At 38.0% G+C, this 20296-nt stretch overlaps 1 protein-coding gene across 1 annotated transcript in view; it reads left to right on the top strand.

Annotated features, from left to right (window-relative positions):
* RALA (RAS like proto-oncogene A) overlaps nucleotides 1–18078 on the top strand; it is a 30492-nt gene extending 12414 nt beyond the window's left edge. Inside the window, 6 exon segments of the mRNA XM_066322980.1 lie at nucleotides 6535–6686; nucleotides 7515–7723; nucleotides 12008–12044; nucleotides 12046–12088; nucleotides 12091–12182; nucleotides 16139–18078. Of these exon segments, the coding sequence (XP_066179077.1) occupies nucleotides 6576–6686; nucleotides 7515–7723; nucleotides 12008–12044; nucleotides 12046–12088; nucleotides 12091–12182; nucleotides 16139–16261 (615 nt within the window). The 5' untranslated portion in view covers nucleotides 6535–6575 and the 3' untranslated portion in view covers nucleotides 16262–18078.
* Nucleotides 18079–20296: the final 2218 nt, after the last annotated feature.

Below are 20296 nucleotides of genomic sequence, written 5' to 3'. Positions count from 1 at the left end.
TTTTCAGGACGTAGGGAAATACTTGCTGTGAAAGTTTCTAACTTCTTGTGAGGCTGAGTTTCAGGAGGCCTGTTTCATTACGTAAGATGGGGTTTGGACATTTGCGTTCGTTCTTCTCTTTCTCTAGTCTGCTACTTAAAGTTTGTAGTGATTATTTAACATTTAAAATACTTATTCTACCTTAATAAAATACTGTCAATACTTCATGCAGAGTTTGATGGATATTGTGTATTTAAACTGTAATAAAATGTCAGTCAAACTCGATGACACAACAAGAATGCTGATCTAACTTTTAAAACTTCCTTATTCTCTAGTTCTTAAAGCAGCTAGTATCATGTCACATCCTGTGTCCTCATGTATCCTATCAATTTCTGGGTCATGGGGTGTTTCTGCTGATCTGGTTTGAATGATGTAATTGGAACTAGATGATGGGAGGGTTAGATTCTGCTTGCCTGGAGTTGCTTCCCTCCTTTTCCAGGAATGCTTTTGTTGCAGAACTATCCGAATCATTTGTGAGGTGTCTTCTAGATATTTGGCACTTAGTATGCAAGTGCTGTTTTCAAACAATTCATTCTCAAGTGTACTTTGTTCTTGTTAACCAAACTGAAACTATGTGACTCAATAAACTATTAAGTAACTGGTTGAATTTGTGATATTTTCATAACAGATAAGATTATATTGCTTCATGGTCCTTGGATGTGAAATATCTTGCCACTTTTCAAATTTTTTGTTCCCATGCTTTTTCCTAGAAAATTTGATTTGTAATCTGTAGGTCATATGAGGCAACAGAGTTTTGATTCACTTCAGGAAGTTACAAAACTTTGGAGAATTTTTAAACTCGCTTTAGAAAATACTGTCAAATAATTACCATAAATTTTCACTTCAGCATTAAATAAGTTGTGGATTGTGTTTTCTAGAGGTGATAGATTATGCTTGGTGTAAAGTGCAGAGTATTGCAGGCATTAATTTCTTCAAGTAAAATAAGTCATTTGTTTAGAGGAATATGAGTTTGTATTGCTAAAATGTCTTAAATTTTTCAGTAAGTAATTGATAATTTTGCCTCTCTGGAAGTATTTTGGTCAAAGTATATTAACTAGTTCTTAGTATTATGCAGGCATCTCACATACTGAAGTTCACTTATTTCAATTCCTTTAAATGTATCAAGTTCTAGCTCTGTTAAACAGAGTAAAGGCGGGTGCTATAATGTATCAGCTAGCAGTTTGTAATTGATGCTTATTATATAAAACAATCTTCAGGGATGAAAGTTACTCATCATAAAAGTGAGTGGGTAATGAGGTTAATATGACAGACTTTCAAATCTTTATGTAATCTTCTCTTCAAGGATAGGAACCTCACTAGGATTCAGTTCTGATGTATTAGTTTTATGTAGGCTATAAAATTGACAATAAAAATTATTTTGCAATTGAAGAAAGGCACCACTATCTGTACTTATTAACTAGAACCAACTGTGCTAAACTGTACCAGCTATCTGTAAATACAAAGCTATGTTTAACTAGTCCCCTTCAAACAAACTTGGAGCAAATCACAGTCCTCCTGTTAGGGACAACTGCATATTCACAAGGCCTGCATTCAGCTTTATGTATAATAGTGCAGAAGATGCCAGATGAATTTGTGCCTGTAATGATGTGACTTTGGTGTAATGCTTTTCTTTTCCTGGTCTGTTCTCATTTACATTGCATTCACAAAGACTCCAAGGAATTAAAGTGGATGGAATAGCTTCTTGGCTTCTTTGGTCACCTTCTCTAAGAAAATAAGACTGATCATATGCTCTGTTCTTTGTTAGTTTTTGGCCTTTTTGCCAGTTTTGGGTACATTTTGACAGAGATGTAGGTGTCTTGGATATTGGTTGTTTCTATAAATTTGTTCACTGTTTGGTGCTGGCGAAATATGGAGAATTCTGTACCCTATGATCCACAGTGTTCCCTATGAAGGAAAGGAAGCAATCTTAATTGGGTGCCTGTTGCTCTCTCTGGATAATACACAGCTGTTCTGTTGGCCACTTTTTTCTCCTCCCTTAGTGTATGAAGCTTGGGATTATTGCATTGGGGAGGGATGTAAAGACAAATTGAATGTTTGTGTAAGGAAATATGCTTTGATTGCTTTGGAGCAAGTTATTCTGTAAGAAAAAGCTAACTGAGGAACAGGACATCTTAAGAAGAGTTATCTCAGTTTAATTAAATGAGCAAGATGAGTGAGAGATAAAACCCATAAAGTTTTTTCACCCATAAGCATATTTTTATCTCAGTTTATTTGTCTGAAATAGTAAGTAGAAGGACAAAATAAGGACTAATAAAGAGAGATCAAGGATTACTGCTTTTGGATGTGGTTTTTTTGGTGTGGTTTTTTTTTTTTTTTTTTTTTTTTTTTTTTTGTTTTGTTTTGGTTTGGTTTGGTTTGGTTTGGTTTTTTTTTTTTTTTTTTTTTCCCTTCGTAAACTTGTATTCGCAAAATTTCTCCCAGAAAATATTGTCCCTGAAGATTAAACTACTTTTTGCACGGAGGACCTGGTTATCTCTCCTACTCTTCTGGATCTGGAGGTAACGATTCTGTGTTTCAAGATGTACGGGAAGTTAACATGATACTTACTGTGTCAAAGTTGGGTTACACTATGCAGCTCGCTCCTTTAGTGGGTGGAAGCTGCATGTTGTGTGTAAATCCATGGGGGGCTAAAGGTCACATTGTGTTATTTGTGCAGAAGACCCGTGCAGGCTGTAATTCATAAAACTTAGGAGAAGCATTGGTGCAGATAGAAGCCAGTCACTCAAGACAAGCAACAGCTTTACAACTCCAGACAGAAGTTTCTTGATGATCTTAATAGTGTAAAAATACTTTAAAAGTTATTTTGTATCTACTCTTGGATCAGATTTTTACTCTTTTGGACAAGATGCTATCACTGATGCTAACATGAATTTCTACCCCTGCAGTTCTCAGTTGCTAAAAAAAAAAAAAAAGATCCTAGTTCCAACTGGAAGCCTGCCATTAAATGGAGCACAGAATCATGGGTGTGTTTATCTGCAAGCAGGCAATAAAACAGCTGTAGGAGCTTTAAGAACTGCTTACTCTGTCTGAGCAGTCAGAGATTCATCTGTTTGTGTCTTTATCTGCTCAAATATGTTGGAAAAGGGCAGCTTCCTAGGAGTTTACCATAGCACAGTGGTTAAACAGTGTTCTTGCCCTTCTGAGTGAAGACACTGCAGTACATTGCTGAGCCAGTTAAGCTTTTGCTTCCCTTCCAGCTTGTTGAACTATATGAAGAGCTGTTCAAGAATAAACTTTTGTATATGTTCCCATATGAATTGATGTGATGGGATTTCCAATGGTTGTGGTAAAAAGCTGATCTGTATAAATGGATGATACAGCTAATGACAACATCTGATACTTGGCTCTTTTGAATAGCTGTCTGCTGTAGGTGATGTAGAATCTGACTGTAGGATAATCCTGTGTTTATGTTCTGACCTGCAAATAATTTTGCACTGTGAAGATTAAAATAATAATAAACCCCAAGGTATGCATAATAAGGAAGTATGCTTTTTGAGTCTCATACAACAGGATTCTTGCCATGGTCTCTGTCTGTTTTATTGTAATTATAAAGTAGGACAGTTCAGTAACTAGATATGACCCAAATTAATACTTCTTATGAAAATAAGTCAGGCTACATAAATTACAGGCAAAAAGACTTTGCATGAAACTTCATCTTGAGTGCTTTGCTGTTAAAATTGGAATCTAGGTTCCTCTTTGTTTTTCAAAGCACACTGAAACAGGTAAAATCATGCCAGTAGTTTAGAACTTATCACTTTCAAGGTCTTTCTTCTCTCTGGCACAGTATTTGCTCTGAAGCAGTCTTTTTGGATTAAGCGTTGTTTGTACTGCATCGTATTATACTGTCCTTGCATTGTTTGTAACTTATTTCTCTCTCTTTCCTCATTGTCTGCTACTCAGCAGACCTGAGTTTTGCCAGCATTATATCTTTATTGTGAAGAACTTGGGAGCAAACTGACATCCCCGAGCCACCCTCCTACTACAAATGTGGCATAGTGCTTATGACAAGCTTATCTTGAAGATTTGAAGTCTGTGGTAGTGTGAAGTTTTGCTATTTTCAGTATCATAATGGAATGTTGCTTACTGACAATTATTTGTTGGGATTAAATTGAAAATGGAAATGTGTTGGGTTTTTCATAGGTCAGCTGCTGCAGAGAGTACAAAAAACAGCAACTTGTTTGTAACACTGAGACACTACTTGCTGAATTGTAAGTTGAAGTAAAATACCAATTTTCACATTGCTCAATCTACTTAAAGACTAGAGATTCATTTACAACAAATATTACAGTGAGATATTGCCACTGTGCATTTGAATCTTCTTCAGACTGTAGTATTGTTAGCCCAAAGTCACCTGAGTGAGGTCCTGCTGAATTCATTTGGACTTTTTCCAGTATTGGAATACTTACAGAAGAATGGTCAGTTTTCTTGTATGTCTGACATACATACTAAGAAGCATGACCTTCTGGATATGTTTTTCCTTTTAAGAGAAAAATGCTCAAAGACAAAACAGTGTAGTAGGTTAAAAGCACACACATGGCTTGGAACTATTTTCATGTTCTTGTACTCCCTCTTGAGTAAAAAGGAAGCAATGGCTTTTTATGCCAAACAGAAATGTGTGTTTGCTCTTTTCCATCTCCTTTTTAAAAGAACTTGTACCATGGTATTAGTTGCATTTCTCTGCTATATCTCTGTAATGAGTATAGCATCTTACTTATGCTAATTTGGCTTAGACAATCTTTCCAGGGAAAATAATTTGCCTGAATTTTCAGTTGCATTTTCAGAATTCTTTGAGGGAGGAATGGGTAGTGGTGCTGATGTGATCTCAAGAATTTTTCACATAGATTGTAGGTTTAGCTTGATAGGCAGATAAGTTCCACTGCTTGCTTGCTTCCCCTGCCACCAGTGGGAGGGGAAGAGAATTGGAAGGGTAAAAGTAAGACTTGTGGGTTGAGATAATGATAACTTGGTAAGTATTTTTTAAAAAGGAAAACCAAAGAAAAGTTATTAAAAGAAAATTTGCTCACTGCTAGCTGACCAATGCCCAGCAGTTCCTGAGCAATGGCAGTGCTGACAAAGTTCAAACCAACTTTTATTGCTAAGCTATGGCATGCTGATAACCCTTTGCTCAGCTGGTCCAGCCGTATCTCTCATAGCTGCTTGCTCATCTCCAGCCTGCTTACTGGCATGGCAGTGTGAGAACCTTGATGGCATGTATTGATTTTACTTCTAGGAAGGATTGGTTTAATCTCTGATGAAGTTTTAGTCATCATGCTGTATACTACCTGTGCATCACTGTTAACAAAGCCTTAGTGCATGGCCTCAACTAGGCTTTTAGATGCAAGTTTTAAGAAAGTTGTGCTTCACATTCTGATTGTTTAAGCTGCACAGAGGGGTAATTTATTATGCAGTAGGATGTAATTTTAGTGCGGCACTGTCACATAATGATGATGGCTAAAGGTAACAAGGTAATCATGCCAAGTTACAATGCTGTTTTATTATCTGGTAGTTATATAACTGAGCTCTGCTGCCATGTGAATGTGCTCCTTTTGAGTTTTTTAATTTAAAAATATAAGTTACATTTGGGTTTTAATTGCTACCATAAATCATTCTTGTATTTATGTACATAATGTAGATGTCATTTTCTCTTTTGGAGTTCCGACCTTGTTTTTACTTTAAGTCTCTGGAGGAGAGCTCATTCTGTCACTGTACAGGGACTTTCCTGTGTTTTAAGAATGGTGCAAGCATTCACAAGTTTTATTACTACTGGGATAGGCAGAGAATGAAACAAAAGTGTGGGAAAATAAAGATGCTCTAAAAATATAGCATGAATGATTTACTTTTAAAGTTAATAGAATTGCTACTTTTTGTGCTTGGGCACATGTACATTAAACTATAGGAATTAGCTGTCGTAGAGCCCTTTGGTGTTGGTGAGATGCAGAGATTTGTGTTTAAACAAGCAGTCACAGGACTGAGACAATTACACCAGATATACCAAATAACTACATTTGTAGGCAAGTTGAATCTTTTCACTCTGTATAAACTAGATTGTTATTTTGGTTTCTGACTTACTGAAACTGGGTATTGTAAGATTTTAAGATGGCTTGCTTTTCCTGTAAAAGTGCTCTAGCTGATCCTTGCTGCTGTGTCTTAGTGCTTGCCATTTAAACTGGAAATGTTTTCAGAAGTCTGTTCCTTCCCCTGCAGCTGTCATATCATGTTTTCTTATATGGTGTTGACTCACTCTGACTTCTTTTTTCAATTTTTGTGTAGTAAGGTATCAAGAATTCTGACACCTACTGTGCATTAAAAGAACATACTACATCCCAAAATGTTGTTTCCAAATGCTGAAGGGTAGCTTTCACTAAAGCAGAACTGAAATTAAGTCACTAAATATGTAGGGATTTGAAAAAAAGCCATTTTATATTTCATGTGGGAGAAGGAAAAGAAAACTAATGAAGAAATATTTTCTTCTAGATTTTTTCATTTGATACCTGTGAATTTTCTGCAATCCAAAGATGGCAGCAAATAAACCTAAAGACAGAATTCGTGGCTTTACACAAGTCATCATGGTGGGAAGCGGTGGTGTAGGAAAATCTGCTCTAACACTACAGTTTATGTATGATGAGGTAAGAGTCTATAGTAGAATTATTCTCAGAAGGTGCATGCTACATAGTGTTGTTAAGTTACATTTGTACAATTATTTTCTGAAAGGGTCTAAATGGATGTGATGTGATATGAAGTTTGGCAGCTAAATAGAACAAAAAAGATGTTTTGACATACTGATTTGCTCCTTAGACGTACCTGTGAAGATAAAGTTTGGCCTTTTACAGACTTCTTGGCTCTGTCATATACCGGAATATTTTTGCATGCTCACTAGACCTATTAGAGCTTGGTTATTATAAGTCAAAGCTTCTTCACTTAGTTGAGTTGCATGATATCTGAAACAACTAATTTATTCCCTGTTTTTTGTGCTGCTGTTGAAGAGAGGAAAGAAAATCAGTTTCTCTTTTCATTTTTTTTTTCCAGTTAAAGTCATCCCTTTTTAATGAAGTCAGAAGTTAAGTATCATTGTACTTTAAAAGTAGATACTAAATATATCCAAACTCAGGACTACCTGATTCCATAATGGAACACAGACAGATGTCGTGCTTGAATTAGAAGAGGTTTGGGTAGTGCACAGACACTGATGTTTTAAAATTACTTCTACATTTCCTTATAATGTGGCTTATATAATCCTTATAAATGGCTGAAGAAAGCAAAAAACATAAAAACTGTTTAGGCTGATGAAGAGTCTCCTTTAAATAGGAGTTGTTTGAGTACTTCACAGGGCCTAATGCACAATGCTTAGTTATAGTTACAGTACCCATTTAATCTGTTTGTTATATCCTTATGTGCAACAGAAGCAATTGCCTTGTACAGGCTTGATTTGACATCACAAAGGGTTTTTTTTCTAGTTCGTTGAAGACTATGAGCCCACCAAAGCAGACAGCTACAGGAAAAAGGTGGTTCTGGATGGGGAAGAAGTCCAAATTGATATATTGGATACAGCAGGGCAGGAGGACTATGCTGCAATTAGAGACAACTACTTCCGAAGTGGAGAAGGTTTTCTTTGTGTCTTCTCTATTACAGAGCTGGAATCCTTCGCAGCGACTGCAGACTTCAGGTAATTTACAAGGCAATATAATCATTCTAATTACACTGAGATGATTGAAAGTGATTTTTGTGTGTCTGTGTTTTGTAATATGCATTGATGGTCCAGACTGGATGGCAGCTCTTACTATTGTCACATAGTATTTGAACACATGCCTAGCCAGGCCTTTGCTATCTGTACCACTTCAGCTGCTGTGTTTCTGAATACCAGAAAGGATATTGCCACAGAGCTGACACACAGCAACATTTAGAAGACAGCTGCCCCACCATGGTCTCAACAACAGGCTGCATCATATTATAAACTTTTATGATAGTAGTAGAATATTATACAGGTAGGAGTATATATAAGTGTTTAATTTCAGTTGAGAGACAAACATTTAAACAACTCATTACTTTATTTTAAAAAAGACAAAAGTATCAGGACATATTTTATCAATTCAAAGTGTAGTGAAATAGGAAAGACCATAATATCTGAATGAAAATTAAGGAAACAAATACAAAAAGGTGTTATCTGCATCCACTGAAATTAGTCTTCTTGGAGATGCTGTCACAGTTCAACTTAATTAGCACTAAGTAGCAGCATATGTTTAGTATCTCTAAGGCAGTATGGAGAGGGGCGAAAGTAAATTTTTCATTTCCTGGTGTTTTTTTTAAAATCTGTGTTTCTGTATGTCAGTGTTTATATAGTTTGAGGAAGGGAGGAGCAAACCTTTTGTTTGCAGGCTTATGCTGGGTACTGTCAATCATGGAGCACAGTTTAATATAGTTCAGCTCCCTTAGAGTGCAAGATGGCCTATTCAAATCTGTTTAAAATCATGCCAGTGCCTCAAAGTACATGATCTTTGGCCTTAGAAAAAGTCCCACTCTCCAGTAAGATGAGAGTTAACAGTGTACATGCTGACACAGGAAAATGAAAGAAAAAATCCCTTGAAGTAAAGATAGTAAAATTCTCCCAATCCAAATAGAAAGTGAACCACAGAAGAGTAAATGCCAAAATGGAACTCAGAAAAAGATATTTTTTGCTCTGTGTAAAGTAATCTGTATCTATTGAAGGTAAGTTCAAGTACCTTTTGCACTGTTGAGTAGTCTGAGGGCATACTACTGTACTAGTCTGAAAGCAAACCAGTGAGAGATTCCAAGTCAGAACTACAATTAATGGGAAAATTAAAACAAAGGCAGAAAACACTGACTTGAACTGACAGAGTCAGGATACAACCTGAGGCCCTATCTGTCAGGGTGGTGGTAGCAGTCCAACTAAATGGTGGCTGCAGTCCTGTTGGAGTGATACATGTGGTTCTGTTGAAGTGGTCATCTTGTAGAAGTCTTCCTCTAAAGGTCCTGTGGTGGTTGTGGAGCTCTTGTCCTCTGGGAATTTAGTAGGTAGGGCTGCCAGTGGTGTTCCAAACCTTAGATTATATCCAGGAAGGAATGCTACCTCTGGGTGGATCATCTCACCATGTGATGATGCAATTTTATGAGTCATGGCCCGTTAGCAGAAGACAGCCCCTGGAGAGAGTTATCAGGAATGAGTCATGGATGAGAACACTACCCCCTGGTAGCAGCTTATGAAGATGGTGGTAGATGCATGCTTCTGGTTACATCTTACTTTGTAACCTAAGACGACTACTTAAGAGCCAAATATTAAAGAAAGTGACAAGAAGCTGGATTTTTGTTTTCATGGAATTGTGTTCTGCTGGCATGGCAGACCTTCAACAGGAGAGCTTTTTGCTGCAATTCAATGGGGTTCCTGGTATGCTCTGAAATGCCATTGCTCAAAGTAATTTTGTCAGTGGAATACAGACCTGCAATGACTATACTTTTAAATACTCAAAAGGTTTGTTTGTTAAAATTGGCCTTACTTTGAGTAGAATTGGTCTGGCTCTCACAGTGTGGGGTTTTTTTTAAGTTCCAGATTTTGAGCTGGGACATCATTAATTAGATATTTCTTGTTTAGTCTTCAGAAGGGGCTCAAAGGAGACTAAGAATATCATAATCTGAATTGCTGTTAGGTTAACATTTTACATGGTGAAATTGTTTGGCATCTGTGGTAGTTTGACCTGGCATTAATCCGGGTACCCACCAAAGGCCCTCTTATCTCTTCCATCCTCAGCTGGACAGGGAAGAGTTTTGGACCAGAAGAGATCACTTACCGATTACCATCACAGGCAAAACAGATACCACTTGGGGAAAGGAATTGAATTTACTGCCAATCAAAATCAGAGCAGAATAATAAGAAGCAAAACTAGCCTTAAAAATGCCTTCCACTACACCCCTCTCTCTTTCCTGGGCTCTACATTCTCCCTCCCAGGGATGCAGGTGGCTCAGGAGACAGGAAATGGGGGTGATGGTCAGTTCATCATGTTGCTGTTGTTGCATCTTCCTCAGGGAGAGGAGTCCTTCCCCTGCTCTTGTAGGAAATACCTCCCATGGGAGACAGTTCTCCATGAACTTTTTCAGTGAGTCCTTCCCGCAAGCTGCAGTTCACTAACTGCTCCAGCATGGGTCCCTTTGCATGGGCTGCAGTCCTTCAAGAACAGACTGCTTCAGTGTAGGTCCCCCACAGGGTCACAATTCCTTCCAGTAAACCTACTTTAGCATGGACCCCTCTTTCCAGGGGCCCACAGATCCCTGCCAGGAGCATACCCCAGCATGGGTGTCCTCCACGGACTGCACAGGAATCTCAGCTCTTGTGCCTGAAGCACTTCCTCTCACTTCTTAATGACCTTATTTAGTATCTCTATAGTTGTTCCTCTCACATATTCTCACTCCTTTCCTCTCTGAGTGCAATTGTACCTGTGCAGTATTACTTTTAAATAAGTTATCACAGAGATGTTACTACCATTGGCTTGGCCTTGGCCAGCAGTGGGTCTGTCCCTGAGCCGGCTAGCATTGGCTCTGCCAGTAATGGACTTTGGGGAAGCTTCTGGAAGGTTCTCACAGAAGCCACATCTGTAGACCCACCACTAACAAAACCTTGTCACACCAACCCAGTATAGCATTGCCTGGATAACTAGTGTTGAAAGCTACTGTTTTTTACCAGAAGTCTTATTTACACAGGTCCTGCCATGATGCACTGAGTTTTCTTCCATCCACCTTCCTGATGCCCTGGCTATTCAAACTACTTTTAGATAGCTGCAGACTCTGTTAAAACATTTGCACTGGTATTTGTGTGGAAGAGGAGAAATGTTGCTTTTTTATTATACCCCATACATAAATGTGATGTCACAGTCTGCCTCAAATGCAAGTTTAAAAAAAAAGCTGTGGACTATCTGCAGCTTCTCAGCTCTGTGAATAGGCTTCCTCCACAAGACTGCATGCAATTCAGAGCTTTTGTAATGTGAGCATCTGTCCATGTACCAAATCAAAGGCCCTTTAGACTATAAGTTACTTAACTGTGTTCAGCGTCTCTCCCTTCAGCTTTAAATTTGATTTCACCTCAGCCATCAAAAGCAATTCATTTTTCTGTGCTTTTTGTCATTGCTTCATCCTAAAGGGCCACATTTCACAACTAACTTTATACTCCTTTTTTCATAGATTAAATACAGAGTATTCTTATTCGGAGACAACTCCTCTTCCCAATAGTATTAATGCATTTTCAGTTAGAAGAAAACTTCGATTATTTTTTTAAGTGTTGAAGACTTGCATACCAAATTCTTTGTAGTATTGAGTTTTATTTATAGTTTTAAACCTTTCAGCCTAGCAGTTAAAATAGTAGAATGGTCTGTCCTTAAAATCTGATGCATATACCGCTTGTACACATTTGTCTGTACACAAATTTGTAATTAAATTAAGATCTCTGAAGAAACTGAATATAACTGACCTGAGAAAGATTTCTGAAAGGAAGAGATTTTCTCTTGATATGCTGTGAACCATTTTGTCAACTTTAAATTGGCACATTTTGTTAGGAATGCATCAGCATAAGACTGAAGCTTCAATAGATTAAAAATGGTCATCAAACATAGTAATGTAAAGACAGTGGTAGATGCTCTCAAATAACACTGTGTAAAGGGAATGACTTATTATATAAATTCTGACCTGAACTAATCCTGTTCTATTTTTTCATTTCTTACTGACTCAACTCCTTCCTTCCTCGAGGACTAGTTGTCTGTCTCTGTCTTCATTCTGTAAAATGTCATAATGAGGTTTAAGACTTTCCTGTTATATAAACTACATAAAGGGAATAAGTGGCTTTTCACTGTTAGATGTAGAAGTGTTTAGTCTGAGTTCTTTTTGTGTTCTATGAATAGTGCTCTATGCAAAGCTTCATTTTCTTTTTCTTTTTTTTTTTCTTCTGCAGGGAGCAAATCTTAAGAGTAAAAGAAGATGAGAATGTTCCCTTTTTTGCTAGTTGGTAATAAATCAGATTTGGAAGATAAAAGGCAGTTTCTGTAGAGGAAGCAAAAAACAGAGCTGATCAGTGGAATGTTAATTATGTGGAAACTTCTGCAAAAACAAGAGCTAATGTTGACAAGGTAATAACTAGCCTCTTAAACAATCTGTTCATCAGTTTTCATTTATCCCTCTTTTTCATGGGTCATACTCCTTATGTTCTTAATTTTAGCAGTAATTTTGTGGAACTTTAATCAAATACTTTTCTTCCTTGGCTTGCCAGGAGTGCATCACTAGGTGACTCCTTTTGGAACAGTGAAAATGTTAGGCATAACACGTTTATCCCACTCTAAACTGCAAGGAATCATTATTATCCAAGACATGATACAAGACTTCATAAATTCTCTTAGGTCAGCTCTTGTGGCCTAGACTTCATACTGCATTTTCTGTAACTAGAGGAGAGTCTGCTTCTGAACAGTGAAGAATACTTTCTGACCCTCAGTCAGAATAAAACACCTTACAAAGGCAAATAAGGGAGGGATTTGAGCCTTCCCTACCCTCATTTAACCATCTGCCTGTTTGTATGTTGTTTTGATTAAGAATGGATGAACCCAAAAAGCTATGAAAAGCCCAGAGGTGCCTCATGAGTGTTCAGAGATAAACCTGGTTCAGAAGCTCATAAGATAAAGGAAATATTTGCATCCAAAAAAAGAATGTGCTGTTTAGCTGTAAGCGCTTCAGCAAGAATGCGAGGTCTTGCAATTCAGAATAACTGTCAGCCTTGTAGACTGTAAGAGTCACAGTTGTGTGGCAAAAGAAATAAGTAGGTTTAGTGTTGCAATGGGACACAAAGACGCGTGACTTCAGTCAGAAGGCAATAGAAATCGGAAGGATTTATTTACAGTTCATTCAGCCCTTTTATAACATGCTGTGCTAAGAAAGCACGTTATTGGTCCACAGGACTGACACCTCTCCCATTGGCTAAGTAACAGAAATGGCAAACAACACCTGTTGTTATGGGAAAATAGGAAAAGAATATTGTTTACACAAAGTTGTTTTAGAAAAAAAACAACTGTTGAAAAGTTTCCCTTGAGAAGAGCTCAGCAATTCTCAGGCTCCAAAAATATCAAGCCCACAGGTTTAGCACAATGTGCCAACCTTTCAGAGCTGTTGACAAAGTTGATCCTATATTGCATCGAAGTTCTATGTTGGAAGGAACCTTAAAGATCATCTAGTTCCAGCTGCCCTGCCATGGGCAGGGATACCAACCACTTAATCAGGTTGCACAGAGCCCCGTCCAACCAGGCCTTGAACATTTCCAGAGTGAGAGCATCCACAACTCTGGGCAACCCTTTCCAGTGCCTCACTGACCTCACAGTCAAGAATTCTTTTGCAATTAATCATTTAAATCTCTCCCCCTTTTAGTTCAAGATTTTTCCTGCAAGGGTCTTACCACAAGCTGCCCATGTAAAAAGATGGTCTTTTTATTTATAAGCTTTCTTTAAGAACTGAAAGGCTGCAGTAAGGTCCCCCTGGAGCATTCTCTTCTTCAGTATGAGCAACCCCAACTCTCTCGGCGTGCCTTCATAGTAGAGCTGCTCCAGCCCACTGAGCATCTTTGTGGCTTCCTCTGGCCCCGCTCCAACAGGTCCATGTTTTTTCTTGTGCTGAGGACCCCAGACCTGGGCACAGCACTGTAGGGTGAGTCTCATGAGAGAGTAAAAGGGGGAAAATCACCTACCTTGACCTGTTGGCCAATCCTCTTTTGCTGCAGCCCAGGATACCATTGACCTTCTGATCTGTGAGTGCACGTTGCCAGATCATGACCAGGTTTTCATCCATGAAAGCCCCCAAGTCCTTGTCTACAGGGCTGCTCTCAACAAGCTCATCTCCCAGTCTGTGCTCATGTCTGGGGTTGCCCTGATCCAGATGCTGCACCTTGCACTTGGTGAAAAATTCTCTAATGTAAATACATATTTATGAGCTGTCAATTACAGCATGAGAACTGTAATGCAAATTCTCTTTTGCAATAACTTTAACTCAACTGTTGGTTGAGTTCTGTCTTCATTATCTTAATGAAGAAACTCAGTACTATTCTGATGTACCTTACAGAACAGCAGAGTTCTTAATCAAGTACAGCAGAATCCATCCTCATTGTTGAATAAAGCTCTGATTATTTTTTTTTGTTGTTATAAAAAACTAACACATCTTTTAGTTTTGTGTATAATTGCAGTTGTAAAAATCCAGCTCTTCAAATCCTCTTCATTATTGTTTAGCAGCTGGGGAAAAAAGTTCACGTAATGTATTTTTTCCAATAGCTCTTGGATCAATAGCCTTTGCACATACATGGTAAGCTACCAGAGAGCTCCAGGTTTCTTTTCGGAACTGATGGCATAATGGATCCAGATTAGCATGTGTCATATAGGTTGAAGGTTTGACAGGCCATAGATGAGGCCTTGTTGGCACAAGTGAATATTTGGTATTCTAAGTTGTTTGAAGCATATGAAGTTTTGGAGTTTGCTACGCAAACTTGGGTTACTATTGTATAAGAAATCTGGCCTCTCTGAATTCCAGAATAGTGATTTTACTCTCTTGAGAAAACACAGCCAGCCTCCACTCATTTTGGCAATGGTGACCCACTAAACATTTTCTCAGAAGCTTATGTATCCCAGACAGCTAAATACCGTTTTGCAGTATCAGTACTTAAGCAAGCTGACAGTTGCATCTTGCCAGTAGCACAGATTTAAATACAAGCAACTTAGTACACATTTAAAAATCTAAAGGCAATCTCATTTCTTGATGGAAATGTTTAGTTTGATTGATTTTCTTTGGATTTCATGTGATGAAGGTTGATACTTTTCCTGCAGTCAATATGCAATTAGTGTCATAAAAACCTACTGTTTTTAAAGCTCTGTATAGGAGCTTTTCAGCCACTGCACTATCCATGTTTCACAGAAATGGATCAAGTTCCTTGACATAGATAGATTGCTTAGTTCAAGTTTCAAAGTATCACAGAATATTCTGAGTTGGAAGGGACCCACAAGGTCCATTGAGTCCAACTCTTAGGTGAATGGCCCATATAGGGATCTGACCCATGACCTTCATATTATTAGCATCATGCTCTGACCAACTGAGCTCGTCTCAGGGCTGAAAAAAGAAGCCTAGAGCACCTGGTATTCCCAGGTAGTCTTGCATTCAAGTACTAACCAGGCCTGATCCTGCATATCTTCCAAGGTCAGATGAGATTTGGCATTCTCAGGGTGATGGGGTATCTAGAGACTCTCTCCTGAGAGAGAGGTTTTATAATTGCTCATCTGATTTCCTACAGTAAAATTATAAGATATATACATATTATTTGCTATAACCTTTGTAAGTCAAGTCAAAATCTGCTGTTCGATTAGTAAAGTAGCTTTAAGCAGTCCAGTGATAAAGCTTAAACTGTCGTCAGTAGTATCTCTTTTATTCTAAGTCAGTGGTGTATCTCCAACTTTCTCCTAACCATTTGATGAAAGGTGAAACTTCTTGTGTTTTGTAATATGGCAGCTGCAGCTGAGGTTACCTGATATAAGAAATTGCTTATGTAGTTGTGTGGATCAAAAACTTAGCTTTAAAGAAAATGCTGGGTTGGGGGTTTTTTTCCCTAGTCACTTTGTGCTTAGACTTGCATCATAGAACATACCATACGTAGATTTCAGTCTTATGCTACTGCTCCATTAATATGTTTCTAAAATTGGATGTTGCACTTTTTTAACCTTTGCTGCTCATCACTTAAATACTCAAAGATAACTGATTTCTTAAGTTTCCTCAGTAGTATGTACATACAACAGCTGAAAATCTTGGTTGGTGATGAGACCCTTGTTTCAATTCTTGTTTAAAATTGCCTAACAGGATTCATAAGCGAATATCAGAAGACAGGGGAGCATTAGGGAGCCATGAAACAAGCAGGATTGCATAATTCAGCTTGGCCTTCAAAACCAGTGACAGATTTGTTGGATTAATATTTATTGCTAAATGGTTGCATGTAATTGATTCGATTTGAAACAACTGAAGTGGATGTCTGTGACTTGTTTTTGCATTTTCCTTCTTATATCTTTTTCAGGTGTTTTTTGATTTAATGAGAGAAATTAGAGCCAGAAAAATGGAAGACAGCAAAGAAAAGAATGGGAAGAAGAAAAGAAAAAGCCTAGCTAAGAGGATCAGAGAAAGATGTTGCATTTTATAATCAAAAGCTGGGATTCCTTTCCTACCCTGACCATACTAATAAAAACCATAATTTATAAGCATGCCACTGAAGGCTGAAGTGACTGAAATTACCCTAACATGTTGGAAACTGTAATGTAACACTAAAAGCATGATTTGAGCTGCACTGAAAGTCAAATTCACTGAAAACAAATTATTGTGGCTTCAAGAGAAGCAAAGTTCAGTCCATTTCATAACTGCCTACCTTCTCACATTTCTTCTGAATGTAGTGTTTCATAGGTAGTCTTTCTTAATAGTGAACAGAGGGGCAAAGTATTACTTCGTGGGTTCTTATAAAGCATACTTTTTATCACTGGTATTTGTCAATTCATCTAGTCTTTTGTTGCCTTGAAAATTACAGTTGTGAACATGATATCTAACAAAGCAGTACACAGCTGTTTTGCCATGAAGTTATGCAAATTAGAAAAGAATAATGTATATGTGAACATCTATGTTGAGGAAAACTATATGTGGTTCTGCATTACCTGATTAACTTTGAAGAGCAATGTAATCTTTTACATTGAAACATTTGAATATGCCTTAATTTTAAAACCCAAACATAACAGGTTGCTTAATCAAGGATGTATTTTCAACTCTGTTGCATGGAGACTGTCCCTGTGCATCAGTGCGAGACTGCCCTCTCTATGGAGTGCAGTTACATGGATGATTTCACTCACTGGCTGTCTGCTAGTAGTGTCTGTTCTTTAAATGTGTGCCATACTCTGGTAATGTGAATAATACAGAGCATATTCTGTCATCTGTAGCTTGTTAGAAAATAGGGTATCTTAAAACTAAAAGGTCAGAATACACGTAAGACTGGTGTCATAAGCCTATGGCACATGTAAGCCTGGAATGGTTGTTTTGAATTAATGTGCTGGTACCTTGAAACTTCCCTTTTTGCACATAGAGTTTTGTCTAGATGTTCCTTGGGTTTTAACTCCCTGGAATTGGGTGCAGTGGGGCTGATCTAGTAGCGCTTACATGTTTTGAGTTAAGATGTTGTCTGGGAAATTCTGGTTAATTTCTTTTGTGTTCCTAATACTTAGCTTATTGGAACATGGTGTATTATGCTGAAGCTCTTTTCAGTTTTATACTGTTTAGTCTATGTTGATTTTCAAATGGGGACAGTGTAGCTACTTTTTCTAGTTAATGTTGGTATCAAACAATCAAACATGCTTGCAACAGAGAAACCTTTAACATGTGCATCCAAAATCCCCAAACAAAACATACTGCCTTGGGTTGCTTCAGAACAACAAGAATACTAGCACATGGTTAGTGTGCTACATCTTAACTGAAAATATACCAGAATGTTTGAGGGTTTTGGACTCTTCTGGGGTGAGACAGTCTAGATCAATTCCACAAACTGTTATACTTTTTATACATGTATAAGCCTATAACTGACAGTTTAAAATGTGCTCAAGCAACTAGGTAACAAATATTTAACTTCCATCCTAACAGACATTTTAGGGACTCAAGTCTTAGGAGTTATATTTGTCATGTTCCATATTTATCAGTAGGAATTTGTATGTGCATTTAGTAGACTGCCAAGTGCAGAATAAAAGTTACTCATGTAACTGGCAAATATAAGCCAGTCTTCATCTTACTGTGTAGTCATTTGGGTCTATTTACCCAGGGAGTTTAACCACTAGCATTTGTGACTTTGCTTTGGAACCTATATACTGAGAACTGAGGTGTTATGAAGCCACTGGACACACAAAATTTGTCTTGGCTGATGCCTCATCCTGTCCTTTTATTTGCTATTTGAGCCATTGAAAGATGAATAAACTTCCATTTTTCTAAGATGCTTGTGCAGTGTTAATTGTTAATAGTGTTGTTCATAAACATTGCTATAACCAATGCTAATTGTCAAGCAGTTAAACCTAAGTAATCTAGAAGACTGGTTTGTGTGCATGAAGAAAATTGTACATTAAACCAGATTAGTCTGATAAAAAGACACTTTTTAAAAGCTGAGATAATGTATGTGCTACCCTCTGTCTATAGCTAATTTGCTTAGTTGCTACAAGCCTACCTGAAAATGGACAACAAACTGAGATAAGCTTGTTCCAGAATTACTTTTCTCTAAGAATGGAAAGGAAGATTTAAAAAACTAACAACAGCAACACTAAAAACCCCAAACACACAAAAACCCAACTCAAAAAAAGGGCAACCTCATAAGTTTTAATGAAATAAAAATGCATTCCAAGTAATTTTCTTTTGGCACACTCCAGGAGAACCTAAGCGTGCTTCCTCAACCTGCAGGGACTATAGCTTGCATAATGTATTACAGGATTGGGGTGTATCTTGAGAGTCATCCAAAGTGAGTGTTACATTTGCATCACAGAGGAGTGTTTTATTTAGCCTACTGAGTGTCTGAAATTCCTAGGTCTAGCTTCTCAGAGTGCTTAGGTGCCTGAGGGCACTTTTTATCCCCTATTTCTTCAAGAAGCTGAAGACACTTTTTATCTGGCAAGATCAAAGCCTTCCATGGTAGTTCCCTCCAAGTTAGCCTAATGCTGGCAGTACTGTTTTCTCCCTTTTGTGGAATTCTATGTATGGTTAATCTGCAGAGACAGGTGCCTTAATTTGTGAAAAGCTATAGAGCTGAGTCTTCTGTTATGTATGAAACCAATGTTGAATTTTTATGCTAACTTTATTTTATTCCATAGCTTTAAAAACACATTTGACTTTCAAAAACGTTGGCTAAGAAACCGGTGGTGTATTTGGTAATTTCTGTAGGCTCCTGCTGAATATAAGGTAGCTTAACAATAGTAGTGTCTAGCAGTGTTCTTTGACTATTCTGCAACAGCGTGAGGGTGTGCAGGAAGTCCTTTCCCATTCATAGAGACCTTGTTGACATCAGAGCAGACCCTCCTGGCAATTCTAGTGGCAACCATAATGCAATAAAATACGCTCCATATCTGAGACTTGTGCTCACTATATTCATAGGTAGGAACCAAATCTATTATATGTGAAATGGGCTTGCTGAAAATCCTGGGCTCCATTTTGGGACACCAAGGTTTGCAGTGCCTCTGTGAAATTACAGAGCCAGAATATTCTGAATTGGAAAGGACCCACAAGGATCATCGACTCCAACTCCTGGTCCTCCACAGGCCATCCCAGGTCACATCATGTGCCTGAGAGCATTGTCCAGGCACGTCTCTGTCAGGCTTGGTGCTGCTCCGTGGGGAGCCAGCTCCACTCCCCAACCACCCTCTCCATGAAGAGCTTTTTTTCTAATACCCAGCCTACACCTCCCTGACACAACTTCATGCCATTTCCTCGAGTCCTGTCACTGCTCATGAGAGAAGAAACAGTACCTCCCCTCTGCTTTCCTTTGTGAGGAGGTGAAGAGTGCAATGAGGTCTTCCTCCAGAGGAGAGATGTCCTCTACTTGATTATAGTTAATGCAAAATATGGAGCAGCAGAGCAATGGTTGGTATCACATGAGTGCATATAATACACTTAGCTGTGTCAGAACTGGATGAGAAGGTAAGACTGAGCCTATGGCAACTGAGAATTGAAGAGGAAAAACTAACGGCGCACCTTAATTTCTAAACTTTCTCATTGATAGACATGTTGGCTATTACATCCATGTGGATGTAGTCAGTCATGTGCATAAAATATTTCTTTCCAAATTCACTCCTACCAATTTTTGGCTGTAATTAATTTAAATGACTGAATTATGAGAGAAACTTTTTGCATATTTTTGTGGTAACTTCAGCTTGTTACTAAAATTGCTGAAATACATACCACTTGAGCTCTGCCTAGGATAGAACATATGCCAAGGCTTTTCCCATTTTCAAAAGACCCTGAATAGATGATCTGTTTTAACTGGTACAATCCATTTTGGATATAATTGGTTTCTGGGTGCTCTAAGGTATTTAAGGTATTTTCTTTTCTTCAGCTTGTCCTGGGCAACTCAAAAATGTGTATTGTACTCCATTTTTCCTCGACATCAATCCATGCAGTTTGTGTTAATGTCCCTTTAAGACCTGAGGACTAGAAGTGGACCCAGAGT

Source organism: Sylvia atricapilla, chromosome 1 (genome assembly GCF_009819655.1).
Source record: "Sylvia atricapilla isolate bSylAtr1 chromosome 1, bSylAtr1.pri, whole genome shotgun sequence".
Taxonomy (NCBI): Eukaryota; Metazoa; Chordata; class Aves; order Passeriformes; family Sylviidae; genus Sylvia; species Sylvia atricapilla.
The sequence above is the reverse complement of the archived record's forward strand: the minus strand, read 5'-3'. Positions and strand labels throughout refer to the sequence as shown.